This window comes from Babylonia areolata, chromosome 27 (genome assembly GCF_041734735.1).
Source record: "Babylonia areolata isolate BAREFJ2019XMU chromosome 27, ASM4173473v1, whole genome shotgun sequence".
NCBI lineage: Eukaryota > Metazoa > Mollusca > Gastropoda > Neogastropoda > Buccinidae > Babylonia > Babylonia areolata.
In genome coordinates this window covers 12,030,116-12,053,073 of record NC_134902.1, presented here as the reverse complement: position 1 = coordinate 12,053,073, position 22,958 = coordinate 12,030,116, and the positions used below count along the sequence as shown (strand labels likewise).

Below are 22,958 nucleotides of genomic sequence, written 5' to 3'. Positions count from 1 at the left end.
GTATCTTTTTACACGTAAGACGTGAAAATAGACAATATTGGAGAAGGATACATATATAATCTATTTATATGTATCTTTGAGCAGACAGAAATTTAGACAGAGGGAAAATGAAATAGATGAACAACATTTTTTTCTGGGGGTGGCCGGTAGGGAAGAGGCCACGCACACAATGTATACACACCCACCCGCTTCACCACTGACGGCATTCAGTGACATAAAGAACGGATGGGAGGTTCACAGTGGATTAGTGGGAAAATATTTGCTGTCAGGATCCATACACAAATTTAATGTGTGTGTGTGTGTGTGTGTGTGTGTGTGTGTGTGTGTGTGTGTGTGTGTGTGTGTGTGTGTGTGGCCAGGTTGTGTGTGTGTGTGTGTGTGTGTGTGTGTGTGTGTGTGTGTGTGTGTGTGTGAGTTGTTGTTGTTGTCTTCACCCGGTTTAACGTCTTTCCACTTGAAGTGATATCAGACGAAGAAAAAACAACAAAACAAAACAAAAACAAACCAAAACAAATGAAACCAAAAAAACGGAGGGGGTTAGGTTTGTGGGAGGGGGAAGGGGAAGAAGTGTGTGTGTGTGTGTGTGTGTGTGTGTGTGTGTGTGTGTGTGTGTGTGTGTGTGTGTGTGTGGAGGAGGGTAGGGAGAGACAGCGCTGGGGAAAAATGGAAACGTTATAAACGCCAACATCAAACAACTATAACAAATTGTGTGTGTGTGTGTGTGTGTGTGTGTGTGTGTGTGTGTGTGTGTGTGTGTGTGTGTGTGTGTGTGTGTGGTTGTTGTTGTTGTTGTTGTCTTCAGTTTAACGTCTTTCCACTTGAAGTTATATCAGACGAAGAAAAAACAACAAAACAAAAACAAACGAAAACAAATTAAACAAACAAACAAAACAAACAAAAAAACCAAAAACCAAAAACAAAAAACAAAAAAACCCAACCAACCAAACAAACAAAAAACAACAACACACAAACAGAGGGGGTAAGGTTTGTGGGAGAGGGAGGGGAAGAAGTGTGTGTGTGTGTGTGTGTGTGTGTGTGTGTGTGTGTGTGTGTGTGTGTGACAAAACGCAGATTTGCTATTTTCTATGATTTTTTTTTAATGGGTGGCCCATTTTAATCCTTGTTTTATTTCAATGATTTGCCCTCTATGCATCTTTTTTTCTTTCTATTTCAGTTCATTTGCTGGGTTAGTTTTAATGTTAAATATTTTTTTATACAGCATTTAGCAGGCTTCCAAGGCATAACCAACGCGTTGGGTGTATGCATAGTCAAGCATCTGTTCTCCACTATTATCTTTTAAAAAATCAGATGTGGAATAACGTGTCAGTCAATCTTCGAGCCTTCCAAAACTGTAGCCTGATTTTCTTTGTTTTCAGAAATAAGATAAAACCTTCACATCCGGGCTTTATGAGTCTGCCATCATGTCGCGGCGTGAGGGGCAGCTTTTTGTCGGGAGATTGAGTAAAACAACCCGCACACGCGACTTAGAAGAAATCTTCGAACCGTATGGGCGACTTACCAGATGTGAAGTGAAATATGGTACGTGCCTGTTTGTATCAACTGTATGTTGTTTAAATGTATATGCGAAATTCTTATTTTCCCTCTGGCACGCGCAATGGCGGTAACGGGAAGTTGGCTGACTGTTAAACCGACGCAACGGGCACGCATGTCGAGTTTCGTAGACATATTTGTGCAGACTGTCGACTCAAGAAGCGTTCTTTTTCGAAGGGTACTTTGATGTCCAGGTCATTGTTTTGACAAGTACTTGTACTGATTGCGGTGTTTTTTTTCTTGTTGGTGTTTTACCAACGGTAATGTAGCGAAATCAAATGCCCAGTTTGACCGGTCGGACCATGAAAGTGCTATTGGCAAAAAAGTTAAACATAGACCGCGTGCAACAGCAAGATCCAAAAAGTTATGTGAAAGCGAAATACGAGTTTAAAGGACAAAAGTAAAATTCACTTAAAATGCGACTATTAATGGAAAAAAAAGTGAGGACTATGCTCTCATAGTCATAGTCATAGTGCCTGTGGCTCGTCATATAGGCCTACAGTCATAGAACCACCAAACATGTGTTTTGGTGTCATATGTTCTGTGTCAAACTGATGCAAACGGTGCTTGTTTGACCTGCTTGGCCAAATTTTGCAACCACCAAACACTGTACTTCTGCTGATTTTTGTGCTGCCTTAAATTGCATTCCCCAGCCTATCTCCTTCACATCTTTTTCAATTGGACTTTCACGTCTCCCTTGGTCTTCTGTGTCTCCCTTGGTCTTCCATGCACTTTAAATTTAAAATTTCTTTTTATTATATATACAGCGAAGGGCATTTCTTATCCTCGGGATTTGTCCTTCCTAGCACCATCTGCTTTGCTTGATCAGACAGTGGTGTCCAACTTGAATTTGAAGAGTTGAATGCTTTGGATGTTTGGCAAAATCGGTTGTCAGATTGTGGTGTATTATTTCCGTAGCAACCTTGATCAAGTTAGGATACTGAACAGTTGTTTCTAAAAACACTCTTAACACAATTTACACTTAAGTGTAGTAATGTCAGTAGTAATAGTATTGTAATTTATTTGTATGCATGTGTAAGTGTAAATTTGTTAAACTGTGAGTCCTCTTTGGTGGAAGCAGAGATGAGTCCATTTCCAACAACAGACTGATGGTTTTTTTTTAAACTTAGCCTAGTTAATGCACTTTTGATTTTTTTGTTTCATTTACTGTTTTTGTAAGTGTAATTGACCTCCCCAGCCCCCACCCCTTCTCTAAATGGAGTATATCTACATGCAGAGGTAAAATGGTCATACACTTAAAAGCCTACTTGTGCATACATATGAATGAATGTGAGAGTCGCAGCCCATGAACAATAAAGTATTTAGAACCATTTCAGTTACTGATCTAAGAGTTTGAACTTGTGCTTGCATATTTCACTATAAATGGAAATCATATGAACTATAGGCCAGAGAGAAATGCTTAATAGCAAACAGATATTATTACTATTTTGAGACAGGCTTATGACTCGGCTGATTTCCGGTTAGTACTTGCTTTCCATCAGCATTCAAGTTGCCTACAGAAGTATGTTATATTGTAAACCCAAAGATGTCCTCAAAAAGGACACTCCAGATCAGTTCAGTTATTTGATACTTTAATTTTACACCATCTGACCTCCACAAAGATGTAAGTTGTACTCTTTGTGTGTGTTAATGATTACCACAGCATATGCTGGAAGAATGGCAAAATGTAATACCTGTAAATTTGTAGCCAAATTACATTATTTTATGGTGATTTTATGATTTTGTTTTAAACAGAAATCTGTTTTGTTTGTTGCAGGAGTTGAAGTTGGTGAGGCAATTTCCCTTTTTATCTGTGTGTGTGTGTGTGTGTGTGTGTGTGTGCTTTGTTTTTGAGCAGAACTATTACTAGCAATAAACTCCCGTAGTTTTTGGCCAAAATGTAAAAGGTGATAATGCGCAATCCACAATTTCTGAAAAAGGTTATTTCGTCCAAGTAAAAGGTGAAGACACAGATATCTGGTCTGTGGATGCCTTTTTAAAAAAAAATATTTTATTTTATTTTATTTTTTTAAAGTAATGTTTTGAAACAGAATTAGAATCCAGTTTTGTGTCTCCATGTTGACTTGGGTCTGTTTCCCTGTCTTTGCTGTTATCTGCTTAACCCCTAGGCTGTCTATATGACGAGATAACTCGTCATGGCAAGCATGTACGCTTCGCTGCCACAGTGACGAGATAACTTGTCATTGAAATATTCTGACTTTTCCCTGCTTTGCGTTCAGTTCGTTGACAAAAATACTGGTAGTTTTAGCTTGGGGAATCTTTCTGGATTCTGTTCCTAGCTAGAAACCCCATCTACGTCATGAGGCAGTCAGTCCTTTATTTGAACGTTTTGGTTGGGTTACTGTCCCAGTGTTTGCCTGGCTCCTCTCCAAGCTCGCTCAACAAAGTGTTGGACTGACGCCGTGCTCAAGACATGCGATCGTAGTGAACTAAATCAACCAAGATTGCTTTCTTTAGTTGATGATCAGAAAGAATTGACGCGTAAATTAGAAGAAGACAGTGATTAACATTTGTAGGACGATTTGATAGAAAATAAAGGGAGCAATCAAGAGAGTGGCCAAGATACGACTATCAGTGAGTGATGCCGGCTGTGCAGACCTTAGCAGACGACAGAAAGTGACTGAATTATTAGCAGGACAGGTGTGAGCGATTTTCTTGGCACTCAGCCAGCGCGGTCTGATGAGAACTGGATAAAGTGTCATGTGACTGTGTGAGAGGGGTGAAGAGGAGGGGGGAGACTGAGGGGGCGTGGCCTCTCATCCACATATCACCTGGAGAAGTCGCAATGCATTGTATATGTATCTCTTTTTAATTTATTTTATTGTGGTTGTTCTAGTATGAATTTGTGTATGCACATATCCATTTGTCCAGAAAAATAGGATATTTTAGTGCAAATTACCTGACTAATGTTAGTAATGAACAAGTTGAAAATGTGACAAAAAACAAAACACTGATTTCAAAACAACAGCATATCACTAAAAATATATAAGATGGGAAAACATCATGTGTTTTGTGTTCTTTATTCATTTACCTTTCAGAAAATGTATACTTATGGGTCTTTCTCCAATAACAAAGAGCACAGAATTTTTTGAAAATTTATACCCGTTTTTTGTGAAAAAAACCTGGCAAATAGATTTCACTTAAATCTTATTTTCCTGGCAGCGAAAGGGTTAATATATATTGTAACACTAATAGTAGGTCTAAATTTAGGACAAAATGATTAAAAACAAATAGAAAAAAAAGGTTTCTAAAAGAATGTCTCTAATTTCTAAGTCTAACCAATATCAGTTCTGATCTATGTAGTGGACCAGGATCCATCTGGGTCCTGTATGTGATAAATCACATTTGGGTTTTATATTACTTTTTGTTGTTGTAAGTTTCATTGTGTGATTAAAAGAAAAACACTGTCTTACTATGTGAACCCTCACATTAAAAAAACCTTAAAAACTTATTCATGTATCACACATTTTCCTGATTTTGTTCCTGTTAATGGTGTTTCCATCTGTGTTGTGTACATATTAGCATAGATATACATGTACATATGTACAAACAGTTATTAAATGTTTCTGTCATATAATATGCCCTTTGTTAATTTTCTTTACCTGAAAAATTTTGACACGAAACAAAATTTATAACTGAGTATGTGCAGAATGTGGCTGATACAGATTTTCCAGTCATCCCCATGAGAATTACATGCATATCAGTGAAGGAAAAATGTAGTACTAATTTTTGAAACTGATTCATTAACCAAGTAATCTAATTTTCCAACAAAACTGAAAACCTAAGTTGAACTCCAGGCTTTATACACTAGTAAATCTGTAAGTTGAAAGGTTTCATTGTGTTTGTTGATGAGCTGTCAATTGATTTTCTGTGATTATGTCCAGCATATTTTCAACATGACTTTGTTTTCAGCATATGCATTTGTGGACTTTGAAGACTACAGAGATGCTGAGGTAAGGTTTTGAACTTGTGTACCTGTCACACATTCTCTTAGAATAAACATTGTAATTGAAGAGATACACAATGGGCATGGAAGACAGTGATAAAGATGTGGCTAAAATATGAACTTTATTTATAAAGTGTTTTTTTCTTCTTTATAAAAGAATCTTTTAAAACTAAAAATGTTTAACTTTTTTTTCCCAGGATGATATGGAAGATGTGAGGTGAAGATGTATGTATTTTAGATTTTCTAGGTACTAGAATTCTCTGTTCCTTACACAACTGAAAACAACATTGAGGTTTTGCGGTAATTTGTAGTTTCCCTAACTTAACATTACTGCTAGTGTTCTCACTTTTTGTTTTTATTTTTGTTTATTGTATTAATTTTTTTATGATTCATAGGTTGATTAATGCCTGTGGATGTATATGTTACTGTGAAAAGTATAACTATTGGTTAATTTTTTTTTCTATTTTCAGTAAGATTCTTTCATTCAGAGGGTTAGGGGGGGGGGGGGGGGGGGTATTTTTTTTTTATTTTTAAATTGTTGTTTTATTTGAATTGATTTTCATAAAGAATAGTCTGTACTTAAAGCAAACAAGTTTTTCTGGCTGTTTGGGGGGAATTTGCATTAGCTAATCAGATACGGTTCTGGACTGATTGCCTATAAAAACATAGATGGAGTGGATGGAGATTTGATTGTTCACCATTTGCCTCAAACTGTCAGAGTTTTCTCACTTTTTTGTGTTTTTTTTGTTTTTGTTTTTTTTTGTTTCAAAATTATTATGAAGTTTGTTTAGACAGCAAGGGAACTGGAAGGGAAGACCTCGAAAACTTTTTTTTTTCGGGGGGTGGGGGTGGGGGGGGGGAATATGAAAAAAAGAAAGAATGGATGAATGATGCCAGAGGAAATGGAAGTGACGGGAATGGGTGGAGAATTCTGGGAGCAAAGGAAGACCAGAGCAGGGAACAACTAGTGATTGAATCACATTTGACACTTAATGTTGTTTACAAGTGGTTTTTTTTGGGATATCAGTTCTTCCTGAATTCCTTTCTTCCCCATCCATTCCTACTCACTCCATTGTTACTGTTATTTCTGTGTGATCGTTTCTTTTGGGTTTTTTTTCTTTGTCAATTGAAGTGAGAGCAGACCATGTCTGATTGAGTGATGATGAAAAAGTGATGATGACTGTTAATGTGACTTGTTCTATTTATCAGTTAAGGCCCCTGTAGTTTCCATGCCCAGCTTGCCTGTTGCCTTACCATGCCAAAGCACTTCTCGGCTCAACACAAAGCCTCAGTCAAAACCGAACCGAACCCCACACCAGACAGCCTCCTTACCGATCAGCTCCTTGACAAAGCTAGACTGGTGGAGCCCACGCCTCCCCTAGCCAGCGTTGTTAAAGCCATGAGTAGCCCTTTTCACTTTGCCGGCACCGTGGGTATTGCCAGTCCCGACACCACACACCCATTGTCACCTACCCCTTTTTGACCTGACCATGAGAAAGCCTATGGCATCGGCACAGGCCTCTGCTATAAAGCCTCAGCCTAGTGTTCCTTCCGCCTTTGAAATTATGCCATTGCCAGTCCAATGCCCACCCTGACCAGGCTCCATCCTCGGCCAGCCAGTGGGTCATGTGACTGCTTGCCATTGGGCTGAGTAGGTGCTCTCTGTTAAACTTTTTCTTCAGTCATTTGTGCCGCTTTCTTTTCTTTTTCTTTAAAAAAAATATTTTTTAACCCATTTTCTTTGACATGTGTATGATGTGTATGTTAGATTTTTTAGTTTCAACTTTTTTTTTCTTTTTTCTTTGTACTGCATAATTAAAAGTATGGTTGTTTCATGAGTAGAAAAACTGCTCTGAGGTTTGCAGCTGACTATGAACTGAAAGTGAAAGAATTTTCTTGAAGACTGCTGAGAAAGTGAAAGAGGCTGCCAGTGTGGTAGTTTTAAGTATAATTACAACTTTGTCTTTTTTCTCTTAAAATGTAGTTGTATTTTTGTGGCTTATGATCATAATTACAGACGTCAGGGGTTGAAAGTTCTTGTTTTGTTTCAACCACAGGTGCTTCTGACAATGTCTGACATGTGTTGAGCTTTGTGTGTCATCAAGGAGACACAGACATATGTATTCTTTCTATTTGAGAATCTCTCCCCACTCTGCCAGGGTGAGACTGGTGTCTCTTTGGATTGATGATGTGTAGAATAAACAAGAAGTTTTTTTCTTTGAGATTCAAGGAATGTTGGCAATTGTTTAATTTTATAAAGATGACAGAGTAAATATTCTTTCCTCTAAAAAGTTGTCAGGAAGTATTGCACTCGTTATTTTTTGGAAAAGAATGTGTTGAGTAAATATTGTTTCTGATGCAAAAGAAAAAAAAAGAGAAGAAAATATGGGATGTAATAACAATTAGAGCAAAGCAAAACAACAACAACAAAGAACACAACAAAAAACCACCAAAAATAACTTATAAAAAAAAAAAAGAATGATGAAACAGTGTGCCAAATAATTATTGGAATGGTAACAGTGCTCAACATACTATTTATTGGACACCCCCCATGAATTGTGGAAACTGTTACTGGACACAACTGCAGTTGATTTGTAAGGATCATAAATAAAGAGGCCCTTTTGGTTTCTTGTTTAAGCTGTTGTTAAACTTATTGATAATTTATTACTTAAAAGATTCCCAAGAAAATATCATGCATTTTGCAAGGCACATTTCTGTAAATATAATGCCGAAGCCTATAGCGCACTGGCACATTTGACTAAAGAAAGGGGTAAGGACCAAAACAAAAAAAATGCAGGTATGTGATCAATTCAAACCATTAACATACTACATCAGATGAAAATCAGTAATTTACATAATGATGTACTTGACAACTTCATTAGATTTAATTTGAATCATAATTACAGGCTAATCTGGTCTTAGTTTTTGTTTCTTTACAACAGAGAAAGCTGTAATCAGAATATTTTGATACTACATATATCAAGTTTCTTTGATAGGTGTATCAAGCAGTCATTGATCAAGGACAGAAGAGATTTTTCTCAGATCTGATAATCTGTTCTGACGAGTAATTCCAAGCTTGTAAGCGGGTTTGTATTAGAAACAAAATGCTGATGTCTGGAGATATTCATCATTTTTGCTTCTTTCCTTTTGAATTTATTATTTTATTTTCATGTGTGATGATTCATGTTTTTCACCTATTTATACTGTTTTAACTAGACTTATTTTCTCCAGGAATATCCAAAGCATCTGCAAAGTAACAATTGAAAGTTTTTCACTTTACATACAAGATGTTCTGCTTTTTTTCAGCTTTTTTCTCCCCTCTTTCTGTTCTTGTCCCTACCCAGTCTCTCCCCAATGCTGGTTTAAAAGTCTTCTGTATTTGAGTTTGAGTGAAGTTGCTAATCAGGACCTGATGTCTTGCCTGGCAGCTGCTGCATTAAGAATTGGATTTTGCAGCTGGTGAGATTGCAGAATAGAATAACTAAGCAGTCTGGACATCTATGTTTTAGTTTGAGAGCACTGTGTGCACATTCTGGTTTGTATTATTATTTCTTGAATATACCTAAAATATGTATAATTTTGGCCTAGAACAGGAAATCATGTTTTCAAATAAGCATGTATTCACTTATATGGGTTGAACATTTATCATTGTTTTACACAGTAAGATGCTGATAGATTGCAGATATTAATCATGGCATGAATGAGATTTCTGACTTTTGAAAAGTGGTAGGAAAATGCATATTTTAAAAAGGTTACAGTTCATCCAGCTTTATCCACATTTGACACATACGACATCTGTAGGTACCTTACTCTCCCAACACACCATTATGCAGTTGTTTCTTATTTCACCTTTATGTGTTGGAACATAATATATTCATACACACATACACAGAGTGCAGCGAAAGCTCTTGTTTTGCCTAAGATTTTGCAGTTTTTCTGTTTAGAAAACATTGTTGTACTTTTTTTGGTTTGTTTTGTTTTGTTTTATATCTTACATGGAACTTTGCAGAGAATTACCAGCAGTTGAATAGATGTTGTGGAACTATTGATGTTCAGTAAACTAGTGTTGATGTTGTCACCTACTGATGATGAAACCTGGTTTGGTTGAATCAGGACTGCATCAAGTATGAGAACGGGCGTGATGTCTGTGGATCAAGCATTATCGTTGAATGGGCCAAAGGCAGTCCTCGCAGACCTTTGGTAAGTGTACCACCCTTTTACCTTCTTTGTCTTTATTGTTTGGTTGTATAAGTCTGCGTACCCATATACGTTTTTAGTTTTAATGGTTTGGTTTCATGTCTGTGTCTCAGTATTTTGTTTGATATGTTTTTGATATGTAAATTTTCCAGTGTGCTAAAAACAAAAACAAAAAAACCCCAAAATAAATGCAGTGTGTTGATGGATACAGAGCTACGATGAATGCTACCGTTGTCATCGGTCTGGTCACTGGGCGAGGGATTGTCCTGACGACCGTTGGGGTGGAGGGTTCCGCAGCAGTAGGTCTGGACGCCGTGGCTACTCGCCCCCACGCAGAAGGCGAAGGTAATTCTATTATGATGTGAATGTGTGCTAAGTTACAGATCTGTGACAGCAGTAATTTTACTGATAGACTTTGGCCCAACTGAAGGTGACCACCCAGATCAGTCTTTTACAGTATTTAGTCTTTGAACCTGTACATTGTGTAGCCTGTCCATGTCTTCAGCAAGAGTGCTACTCCATCATGAATTTCATTTCAATTAAAAGAAAATTTTTTTTTTATGGGTGTCTTTTCGGTTTAGTGCAGGTTATACACTGACCTGTGCTTTAGGTCATAGCTCCCTAAAAATGTAGCAGTAGTGGTGTTCATTTCTTAATTACCACTGAACGGGGTATAAAGGAATTATATTATGAGACAGCAGTAAATATTAAGTTCTGAATTTGTTTGATGCGCCTCTTTGTGAGAAGGTTATGAAGGGTGTTATGATGTTGCCATGTAAGTGCATGATTTTTCAGAAACCTGAACTGATCTGGATGTGGGGTGGCCTGATGGATACATTTTTACATCTTGAACATGATCAGTCATTTTAACCTTGACTTCATAAAATAGTTTTGTTTAGGACAACTTCATAATGTGGTTACACTCTTGAACCTTTTGAATTTGGTGAAACTTGATGTATATGCTTTCTCCAAAAGAGTTAGAAAATTCCCTGGATTTCCTGAATGACAGAAGGATCATTGTTAATGAAGTTGAAATGAGGCTTGAAGTATCGGTGTCATCATACCCAAGCTTTTTGATTATTTTGTATTTTTTTAACTTAAAAAAAATGAAACATATATTTTTATATTTAATGATAATGATGCCTAAATGTTGTCCACAGCTACTCAAGATCGAGGTCTCGAGATCGCCGCAGACGCTCAAGGTCGAGGTCAAGAGATCGCCGTCGCCGCTCTCGGTCCCGCGACCGCCGCAGTCGCACCCGAAGCCGCAGCCGCGACCGCAAGTCCTCCCGAAGGAAGTCCCACGACCGCAAGGACAGCAAGTCCAGGGACAGGAAGTCAGGGAGCAAGTCAAGGAGCCGCTCGCGGTCCAAGTCCAAATCGCACTCAAGGTCCAAGTCGCGCAGTCGGTCCCCAGAGCAGCAGAATGGGGACGGGGACGGTGGTGACACAGGCCAGCAGGAGGACGGAGCTGGAAGCCCTGCCAGGAGCCGCTCTGGTAGTCCCAACTGATGGACTCTTTGTCTGGGTCATGGCTTTGTTGGTGGGGAGGGTGCATGATGAAGGGAAGGTCCACATAGCCACCGCTGTTTTGCTGTTAGATGGCAGAGTTGTGTTTGTGTTGTTTTTTTGTTTTTGATGTGTTTTTTGTGTGTGTGTGTTTTAGGGAGGGGGAGGGGTGATGTTTAATCTTTTTGAGAGTCTTTTTGAGAGGGGATGAAGAAACTGTGCTGCTCATGTTTTTTGTTATGTTGTTTTTTGTTAATGTAGTAATTGCATAGGTCTGGGAAGAATGGAATGGTTTTATCAGGTTTAACTTGACAAGTGGGGCCAACAAAGATGGGTTTTGATGACATTGTTTAAAGGTGAATCTGTTTATGAAAGTAGCTGATGATCTGTAATGTTTATTAAGAATAAGTTAGGAATAAGGAAGCAATTAGAAATAAACAAAAAGTGCTTTCAGATCATCAGTTGTCATGAAGCATAACAAGTAATTTTAGTTACCTTATGTGATTACTGGGAAGTTAAAAGTATTCAGCTCAATGAGACTGCTGAGTTTAATTGATTTTATTTGAAGCTTAGTGAGTTGGTTGTCATCAATATCTTCTTTCTTCTTTAAAGAAATATTGTTAATTTGTTTAATTGGTAAAATGTGTTTGTGTTTTCAGTTTGTTAGCTTGTGTCATTCAAAGCTACCCCTGTCACTGAAAGTGTGCGTTTTGAGCAATGATGGTAATGCTGGTCCAAGTTGCAGCTTTGGGTTTATTCAGTCTTTGGAACTGTTGCCTGTTTTATGATATTTTAGCTTTCTGTCAATGGTGGTGGTTCTTGCCTATGTTTGTTTCCCACTTGTTCCAGTTTGGTGAGGTGATGCCCCTAAACAGGGTTCACACTTTGTGAGGATGCACCTTGACAGTATTTGCGTACAAGATAGGATAGTGATTGGAAACTTGACTGGTCCTTTGGATTTTGCACTAAAGGCTAAATTGCAAGTATTTTATTACTATCCAAGCTCTTTTTAAAGATGTTTCTTACTGTTTGTTTTTAGCACTTTTTTTGTTGTTGTGGCTTGATGCTCTGTTGAGGAGAAAATCAAACCTTTGGGAAAAATTTTCCTTTTTTTTTTTTAATCCTGACAGCTGGAATCCCTTCCTTCCCCTTACCACCTGTCATACCAATAGTTTGTTTGGATTGTGTTTCAGATTTCTAATATCACTGACATGAAGCATTGCCTAAGTCGTGAAGAAAGAGTAAATGATGTCATGAAAAACTCCTCCATTCATTCTGTGTAATGTTGATTTGGTCAGAATTTGATTTCTAATAAACATCCCTGTCAGAGTCATTGATGTATGTTTGTTTTGTGAGGAGGTGTCGCCACCTTGTGAGTAGATTTTGCTTTGCAAGAGAGTGGTAATGGTAGAAATGTTTCACGTGCCATTACTTTGTAGTGCACAGATGGACATAACACAGCTTTCTGTCTTTATGTTTGTTTTATCTTTTTATTTTTTTTTCATTTCTCATTCTCTTCCTAACATCACATCACTCTTTGTTGTAGGTGCATGCGCACTTAGAATAATGAGTAAAATTTCCTTTTAACTTAAAGCCAATGTCAGAACAGCTAATCATTACCATCAGATATCCAACATTGACAAATATTGCCAAAAAAAACCCAACCCCAAATGAAACCCATTTCTGTCCACTTAATGCATACTTTCAAAATAATGTTCTTGCATTCTTGATTGAGAGAGTGCATGTTTATTAGCTGATCCAGCTCCTTTTTTAAATTTTTTTATACTAAATTATAATATTTTCCATGTTCCTTCTTCATTGTTCCATTGCCGACACGTCTTTGTAACATGAGTTTTCCATTCATCAGAAGCAGAGGTTGGTGATGCAGGTGGTCTCTCTGGTGTCCACTTGTGTTTGCTTCTTTGAATTCTTTGCATTAAGTTAGAGTAGTTGTATAAACCTAGAATACACACAAATAATGTGGTTGCACACAGGTGCTCCAAACTGTTTATTGGAAAAACACCAATGCAGTGGTGGTGTGAAGTCAGACAGAACATTTATTGCCGAGTCAGAATGAACATTCATTATCCAATAATACAGATTTTGACAGGTTCTTTATACACCTAATGTGTACAAATCAAAATAATTCTTTTAAGGCAGTGAACCTTTTTACTTTTCACACACTGGTATATGTGACATTCATTCTGTCCTGTTATTGAGTAGGTGCTCTTGTCGTACATGCTTGACTTAAGAATGAGGAGTCAAGTGGGATTTGTATTTCTCCACTTGTTTTCTCACACCTCCCAATCAGTAAGACGGAATGGTTACTTCAGTATATCTGGAACAGGTACCTACAACTGACAGTATCAAACCAGTTGTGCTTTCATTTATGGAATGGACAGCATCTTTTAAGATTTGACACAGCTTTGTGAATAAAAATAGGAAAATGGATCAGATGAGTACTGTACTCTTCACATTTGTATAACATTAGCATGACAGTGATTGTAGTATGTATTGAACACCATCAGTGCATGAATAATTGTTAAAAACAGCAGATGAGAGAAATATGAGCAGTGATACACTGGTAGCTTGCTGTTTGGAAACTACCTATAATTACAACAGATCTGTGCTTTAATGGTGTCATGGTGTGACAATGGTGATATGACAATTATTTAATTTTCTTTGAGGGAATATGTTACTCTGAAGTCAGTGACATGACAGAATCCCTGGTCTGCAAATACAACCATGATTTTTTGTGTGGATTTTTTTAAGTTGAGGAAATTGCTGCTCACAAGCTTGCATTACTGTCATCATTTGTGACAACTGTCACCAGTTGTCATACTCTACAACACCATATGCACTTTGGTTCATTCAAGCTTGCTTTTAATTTCATTTTCCATTTCTGTATACAGCAGGTTATCATAAATCATCATATTTTATTTTATTCCATGATGCTACATAGAGAAAGTTTACTGAAGAAAGCAAAAAACAAACAAAAAGCCCCAACCTATATTAAATTCCTGCCAATCAAACAACCTCAAAAGATAAAATGGTCAAAAAGACAACCATATACACATGCGATATAAAAAGCTCACTAACTACATCCTATCCCAAGCATACATTTAGAATTGTCCACAATACTTTGATTAAAGTCTGATTTTTCCCTTTGAAGATCCACATTACAAAAGAAGAAAAAGATTGTGAAATTTAAGAACTCGACCCACCCACCCACCCCCCTCCACAAACACTGTTAAAGGCTCTGAACAGAATACTGTCCTCACATCATCAAACTGTTCTTCAAAATCATAATGACATTAGTAATAGAAGACTAGAGGGACAAATACTGCTGATCCAGTCATCCATGGTAACAATAACAAAGATCCCATACAAACATTTGGAGCAAGGCGAACACAAAATATAAGAATAGACAAAAAATAGGTGGATACCCAGATAAGGATTTAACGATTCAGAAGACAAAAGCCACACAATTTAAACAAACCCAATCTAGTACTTACAAGTGTAAGATTGAGCATGTATGACTGCACTGGCACAAAAAAGTCTGATGATGAAAAATAGTACTTTTCTGGTGTAAAGTGCCTCCCATGAAACAACTGATGCACATACTTTATACAAGAGCACGTAATGACTTGAACTGAGAAAAAACACCACCACGAAGACGATACAGATAGCAAATAGGAAGAATCACACACAAAGAGCACAAAATACGCTTTGCATTATACATAAGAATGTCTGTGTTGCTCGATCTGTTAATATGTGTGCTTGCTCGCTTTCTGCCCTTCTCCGTCTTACTCTTTTGTGTGTGTGTTAGCTGAAATGAGTGAACGCGTACATGTCTTCATCACCCTGTAGTGAATAGACAATAGACCAGTGAGAAGAAGAAGAGGAGAATTGTTTTTGTCAGACCCCATTTTTCAGTCTCCGTCCAGAGGACAGCACCGTGCCCTCAAACGCGATTATTCACCTCAAGAAGGGAGGCTATCACAACCATATACCAGGACTAGCAATGATTACTCCCCTTCATCCAATACTCGTTTCGGCACAGACTCTGCTTTCATTAAAAAGGAAAGAAAGAAACAAACACTTTCGTTATTTACTGTGCTCTTGTCTTCCAGGAGTATAAAGAAGTGAGCACAGTAGACTCTCCTCAAGAATTTAATCCGCCTGCAGAGAGCCAAGACTGCCCCCCTCTCCTATCCCGCAAACCGGCGGACCAAAAGCCACGAGTCACTGAGCTGCATTGCAGGCAGCCACTGGGGTTAAGTTAAAGGTCCCATAGCTTTTGACGGACATCATGGCATTGAATCAATAATTATATCCGCTGTGTCGAGGGCTTGGCAAAGAAAGGCGGGGCCCTGTTACCTCCTTCCGCCCTTGTCTGAACCTTCCTCAGCGGGCGAAGTCATCAGTACCGGTCCCATTCACACCTGGGCAGAGTGAGGAAAATCGGAGAAAACTGTCTTTCCCAAGGACACGACACCATGCCGAAACGGAGGCTCGAACCATGACGGGCGCAGTACCGTAGGGGGGGGGGGGGGGGGGGGGGGGGGGTGCATGCTGGGTATGTTCTTGTTTCTATAACCCACCGAACACTGACATGAATTACAGGATCTTTAACATGCTTATTTGATCTGCTTGCGTATACACACGAAGGGGGTTCAGGCACTAGCAGGTCTGCACATATGTTGACTTGGGAGATCTGAAAAATCTCCACCCTTTACCCACCAGGCGCCTTTACCGAGATTCGAACCCAGGACCCTCAAATTGAAAGTCCAACGCTTTAACCATTCGGCTATTGTGCCCGTCGGTGGGTTTATGAAACAAGAACATACCCGGCATGCACACCCCCGAAAACCGTGGAGTATGGCTGCTTACATGGAGGTGTGAATAAACAAACGGTCATACACGTAAAATGTTACATGTCTTTCTGAGTGTGCATGTGTGCTTTTTAATTTTTTTTTAATCATTTATATATATATATATATATATATATATAAAACTGATCACACACACACACACACACACACACACACACACACACACACACACACACACACACACACACACAGATATGTAAAATTATGATTGACTATGATACAGGAAACTTAGAATGATGAACGCCCGATGGCAACCGTCACTCGGCTGTACTCAGGTAGGCAGCCTTTTGTGCAATTGACCCGAGTTTATAAAGCGTTGAACTCCGCCAGTGAGTTCCACTTGTTGGAGCAATTTGCCGGTCCCAAGCCTGGATAATTTAAGGAGGAGGGTTGGGGGTGGGGCTAACAACCGCACTCCCGCAAAAAAACAAAACAAAACAACGGTTACGGAAACAGCAACAGCAACGTCAAAAAGCAGCCTGGTTGAAGGGGACTCCTCTCCAGAAGAGCCTATGACGTGAGTTGGTGAAAGCCTTTGGGAAGCCAGCCCGCCGATAAGTCTTCTGACAACCAGGACCAAGACCAGGATAGGGACCTGGAACATCCGAACCCTTTATGAGAATGGAAAAACAGCTCAAGTAGATAGAGAAATGGAAAGATACAAACTGAAGATCCTGGGCTTATGTGAGACCAGATAGAATGGCTCAGGACAGCAAAGACTCACAAGTGGAGACACCATCATCTACTCAGGACATGAAGACCAAGACCACGCACACACATATGGAGTAGCGCTGCTTATGACACCGGAGGCAAGAAGGGCACTCTTTGAGTGGGAACCAGTATCTTCAAGGATTTTATCAGTAAGATTCAACTCCAAAGGTAGGAAAACTACATCATCCAGTGCTATGCGCCAAGCAACACAGCTGAAGAAAAAGAGAAGGAGGACTTTTGTACCACCCTCCAAGCAACTGTGGACAAAGCACCAAGAAGAGACCCGAAAATCCTCATGGGAGATCTGAACGCAAAAGTTGGCACAGACAACAGTGGCAGAGAGTTAATCATGGGGACACAGGGCTCTAGCACCAGGAATGAGAATAGGGAACTCTTTGCAGATTTCTGCGCTTTCAATGACCTGGTCATCGGAGGTATCCTTCCCCCATAGGGAAATTCATAAAAAGACCTGGGTTTCTTCAGATGGAAGGCTGGAGAACCAGATAGATCACATCACCATCGGTCGTAAATGGAGAAGAAGCCTACTGGATATCAGAGTGTGCCGATGCAGCTTCACACCACCAACTGGCTGAGGCAACCGTAAATGTGAAGCTGAAGGCCTTCCATGATCCAACAGGGAGACCATCCTGCAAGTACAACGTGCAGAGGCTAAAGAGCAAAGCAGAAACTGAAGTGTACCAGTGCGAGCTGAAGTGGTTCGTCATCCAAAAAAAGCACACAAAACACAGTGATTTTCTCCAGCCTGTACAAGAAGGAAACCTACCTGACACCAAGACGTGGTTACCCACCCAGTCAGTGACACAAACATCACAAACATCCCCAACAACTCCGGTATGAAACGTCGCCAGCTCTTACATTTGTTTCTTGTATTATTTGGGATATTCAAAGACAACGTGGACCACTTCAAATCGGTATTTTTTTTAATTTTATTTTAAAATACTGTAATATTTCAATCATGTACGTAACAGTTTCGAAATGAATGGAGTGTGTGTATGCAGAAAAAATGAATCATCAATGATTGGGAGATGTTGATTCATATAGTTGTTGTAATTCATTTCATTCCTTTTTTTTTTTTACTTCATGAACACTATTGATTTTAAACATGTTCTTCTTTTAAATATAAGTATTGTCTTATATGCAACCGTGTTCGATACATCATGTTTGTAGTTGAGTGGAATTGAAGTAGATATTTCATCATTATTTGAAACATTTTCGTTTTCAATGGAGAATTCCCATTCAATACTTGAACACACACACACACACACACACACACACACACACACACACACACACACACACACACACACACACACGAGTTAAGCAATCATTCTGCTCTGAACTCAGTTTCAGTTTCAGTTTCAGTAGCTCGAGGAGGCGTCACTGCGTTCGGACAAATCCATATGCGCTTCACCACATCTGCCAAGCAGATGCCTGACCAGCAGCGTAACCCAACGCGTTTAGTCAGGCCTTGAGAAAAAAAATCCCATTCAATACTTAAACACACACACACACACACGCACGCACGCACGCACGCAAACACACACACACACACACACGAGCTAAAAAAAAAAAATCACTGTTTGCAAAAACTGAAAATAAATATGAACTGGAACTCAGCCGTGATATCCTTCTGAAAGCCACGGTCATTTGTGTGTCTGGCATAGAATCAGTTTCTGAGCTTGGACCACGGTCGAAGGACGGATCAGGTAACTCTCTCTCTCTCTCTCTCTTAGTGTACCCTTTTATTTATTATACAATCTCTTTGTCCATCTATCTCCTTTTTCTGCCATTCTCGCTCCCTATCCCCATCTATCTATTTCTGACTGTCTGTCTGTCTGTCTACCTGTCTGTCTGTCTGTCTGTCTGACCGTGTTGCTGTCTGTTTCTTTAGTCTTCTCCAGTTATCTGTCCCTGTGACTCTCCCTGTCTCTGTCTGTCTCTCATCATGCCTCATCCCCACCCCTCACCCCCCTCATTCAGTCTCTTTCTCTGTTCATGTGTCTTTGTGGTTATCTGTCTGTATGCAGTTCTCTTATCTTCCTGAGTCGGCCTTTTATTGTCTGTACCCATGCTTTGCACAGTCTGTTTCTGTGAATGTCTGTCTTGTCTGTCTGTATGTCTCTTTTTGTTTCTTTTTAATTTTCCCGACCATTTCTATGAGTCTGAAAAAAACTTTCAAAAAACGTGATAGCACTATCCAGGACTGAAAGGTTCCAGATTTTGGTAGTATGTCCATCTGTGCCTCCTTCTCTCATTCCAGCAATAGTAATGTCATCATGTTTTGTATTGCATATTGAAAGAACCATGTACAGAATGATTAACCTAAAACGAGACGCGTATTTTACGCAGCACATAAGGTTTAGAGATCGCATGAAAGATCAAAGAAGAGAGAGGAGAAGACGGGGTGTGGGGGAAGGTGTGTGTGTGTGGGTGCGGGGGAAAGGGGGGGAGGGGGTGGGCGGCGGGTGGGGGAGGGTCTGGGGGGGGGGAGCAATGACATTGATCTATACAAGTTTTTATGTGTAATGACATCTTATATTTCCAACTTTTTCTATAAGGGCTTCTTTCTGTAGAAAGAAGCTTGTGATCTTTCTTTTTATGTCGGGGTATGGAGAGATTTAGGGGCTGACAATGTGCTGAAGTCAAAATGACATTAACATTCATTTTGAAACATTTGCGGGAACAACGTTCAACTGGAAGATGGTTACGGACGGCTGTCTATTCTGTGTCAAGGGATATTGGGAATCTCGACATGTTCACCACATCAGCATGATTATCTGACCGTAAAAGTTTGTTTTTACCTGAGGTAAACCGGAATGCCATGGCTGAACTAGTAAAGCGGTGGACGTCTGATCCACTGTTCACCAGTGATCAGGGTTTGATCCCGATTTTGGCATTGTATTCTGTCTTTCGGAAAGGCACTTAACTCCGATTATTGTCACTCCAGCCAGGTTTGAGTGAGTACCTGACTTCGGTTGGGGAAGATTAGAATGGCGGAAGGAGAGGATTGGGCCCCGCCTTCCTGTGCCGATTTCAGGATACAGTGGATATGAATTCGCTACCGTGATGGCCGTAAAAGAGTGTGGAAAGTTTAACCTTTAACGTTTGAAATGAGAAGGGGTGGATAAGCTTCATCCATGTTTGCAGGATACCATTGGCAAACAAAGCGGGCATTTTCACTGAATCTCACTCTAACTCTGTATGTTGGATATCAAATGGAAGGGGAAAACACGGGGAAATCTTTCTGGTATAAACCGTGGAAGCGTGTTTCCTGCACATGGCACCTCGGTTTGTCATCTCATCTGAATGTCTAGGCATTCAGTCAGATTTTACGGTCAAACCGGGATTCGGACACAGAATCTCACGGCCTCTCTATTGGCAGAAAAGCGTCTTAACCAATCTGTCTCTCTGGAGGAACAGTCACACACACACATACACACACACACACACATACACACACACACACACGCACACACACACACACACACACGCGCGCGCGCGCGCACAGACACACACACCTATATACCCATTGACCTCCCACCCCCACCCCACCCTCACATAAACATACCGCCTAATATCACGTTAAGTGTAAAGACGTTACACTGAAGAATACTGCTAAAACTACTTCTACTATTATTATTACTACTACTACTACTACACAGACCGAGAGAGAGGGGATGTGAAAGGGAAAGGTAAGAGGAGGGAGATAGATAGATAGATAGATAGATAGACAGAGAGAGAGAGAGAGAGAGAGAGAGAGAGAGAGAGAGAGAGACAGACAGACAGACAGACAGACAGACAGGCAGAGAGACACAGACAGATAGACAGACATGCAGACATATGTACAATCATAAACCACGATGTGACATAGACATGTTATATAGAGCTCCAAAAAGAAATTTACAACATGATCCACTCACGAATCTGTAGTTATTTGCATGTATATTGGATAGCGAATGCTGAGGGACTTTGTAAATACCATTACCTGGGTAATTTAAAGAAAAAAATGGATCCTATGGAATCGTCTTTTTTTTCTTCTCATCTATCTAACAAACTGTTAGCAAGATTTACGAATGTAGAGGATGTATTATAAGCAAAGAAGCTTTAAATAAGTGAATCTTGTAATATTTCAAAAGACTGCTATTTTATTCATGTACATACAAGTTTTGAAATTCAAAATGTGTGTGTGTGTAAAGAAGTCTCCTGACTAAAATACGAATCACCAAAGGTGTCGAATTGCAAATATATACAGTTGTTGCCATTCATTTCTTTTACTTTGTTTTTATTGTAAATTTCAAACATTAAACATTATTTTGTTTAAAAAAATAAACATTGTGTTCTATGCAGCCGTGTCCGACTGATCATGTTTAGAGGTGGAGGTGAAGAAAACAGTCTTTTTCTATTTGGAACCCACTCGGTTTTCGTATTTCAGTGGAGAATTCCCACTCCATACTTTCCGTTTGACAAACAAAATCAACAGCCACAGCGTGCAATGTGAATGAGGAAATGAAAGCCCCCCTCCCTGCCCCATGAAAATGGTGTTCCCCTCACTCTCACTCTCTCCTTAGCGAACTGTCTTGGAATATCAGTCAGTATATCCAAACTACAAACAACAACATATTAAATATGTAACACTATTTCGGAATATTAAGCAGTATATTCAAACTACAAATGATAACGTATTAGAAGGGTAAGCAAATTTTAACAGTGGTATCGATATGTCTGAGGTGAAATTTGTAACACAGTTTGAAGAATACTTTTCTTGCATGGTGTGATCTTTTAGAAAGACTTTCTGTGAACCCTTCCCATTGTAAAGTTTCATTAAATTTTCATGTGGGTGTTTGTTTTGAAGGAGTCCTGATATTCTTTTCAGTCTGTCGATATCAGAACGTTTTATGTTTGTACGGTATTATTTTCCATTGCTTGTACTTAATCATTGAAATGAGAAATGTATATGTGTCTGAGTGTGGGGGTGTGGTGGGGAGTGGGTGTAGGGGTGGGAGTTAGGTGTGGATGTGTGTGGGTGACAGAGGGACAAACTAGCAGACATACATACATACATACATGCATACATGTATACAAACAAACAAACATACATACAGACAGACAGACAGGCAGATAAACAGACAGACATACAGACAAGCATCCGGACAGACAGACAGACAGAAACAGACTAACAGACAGAGGGACTAACAGAGAGACATGCATGCATGCATACATGTTACGAACACACACACACACACACACACACACACACACACACGGACGCATGCACACTACCACGCACGCACGCACATACACACACACGCACGCACGCACGAACACTCTCACACACGCACGCACGCACACTCGCGCACACGCATGTACTTACACTCGCGCACACACACACACACACACACACACATACACACACATGCGCGCCCGCGCACGGAGAAAACAATGTCAACGGCAAAAACTGAAAACAGATATGAACTGGAACTCAGCCGTGTTCTTCTTTTAACAGCACAGTCATTTGTGTTTCTTCCAAAGAATCAGTTTCTGGGCTTGAGTGACGGTTGAAGGATGGATCAGGTAAATCTCTCTCTGTCTCTGCCTTTCTCTCGGTCTCTCTCTTTTTCTCTGTCCCTGTCTCTCTCTCTCTCTCTTTCTCTACCTGTTTTTGTGTGCCCCTTTGTTTCATGTTCAACCTCTTTGTCCATCTCTCTCCTCATACCTGTCTTTCTCGCTCCCCATCCTCATCAATCTCTTTCTCACCATCTGTGTCTGTCTGTCTGTTTGACTGTGTACCTGTCTGTCATGTCTTAAGTCTTCTCCAGTTATTGCACCTGTGACTCTCCCTGTCTCTGTGTCAGTCTGTCTATCATCATGCCTCACCCCAACCCCCAACCCCTCATTCAATCTTTTTCTCTGTCCGTGTGTCTAGATGTTTATCCATTTATAATTTATGCACTTTTCATATTTCCCCCAGTATGTCTTTGATTCTGTGTACTCATGATTTGTACCGTTTGTGTCTGAATGTATGTCTTGTCTGTCTGTCTGTATGTCTGTCTGTATTTTTTTGCTTCATTCTTACTTTTCCCATCCCTTTCTTTCAGTCTGTTTTTCTT

At 39.6% G+C, this 22,958-nt stretch overlaps 1 protein-coding gene across 2 annotated transcripts; it reads left to right on the top strand.

Annotated features, from left to right (window-relative positions):
* Positions 1-1,400: 1,400 nt before the first annotated feature.
* Positions 1,401-12,557, top strand: LOC143300936 (uncharacterized). 2 transcript variants are annotated; one of them, XM_076614877.1, is made up of 6 exons: positions 1,401-1,539; positions 3,329-3,340; positions 5,485-5,525; positions 9,632-9,718; positions 9,927-10,060; positions 10,876-12,557. In XM_076614877.1, exons 1-6 carry the CDS (start codon positions 1,422-1,424, stop codon positions 11,225-11,227), a joined length of 744 nt encoding a protein of 247 aa, XP_076470992.1. In that variant the 5' UTR covers positions 1,401-1,421; the 3' UTR covers positions 11,228-12,557. The 2 variants fall into 2 exon arrangements, with proteins under 2 accessions (XP_076470992.1, XP_076470993.1); XM_076614878.1 differs by lacking the exon at positions 3,329-3,340.
* Positions 12,558-22,958: the final 10,401 nt, after the last annotated feature.

Excerpts from the sequence above, each read along its gene's own strand:
- LOC143300936 (XM_076614877.1), top strand. The coding sequence starts at position 1,422 with ATGTCGCGGCGTGAGGGGCAGCTTTTTGTCGGGAGATTGAGTAAAACA. Across the intron at positions 5,526-9,631 it reads AAGACTACAGAGATGCTGAG|GACTGCATCAAGTATGAGAA; the intron begins GTAAGGTTTTGA and ends TGGTTGAATCAG. Across the intron at positions 10,061-10,875 it reads CCCCCACGCAGAAGGCGAAG|CTACTCAAGATCGAGGTCTC; the intron begins GTAATTCTATTA and ends TGTTGTCCACAG.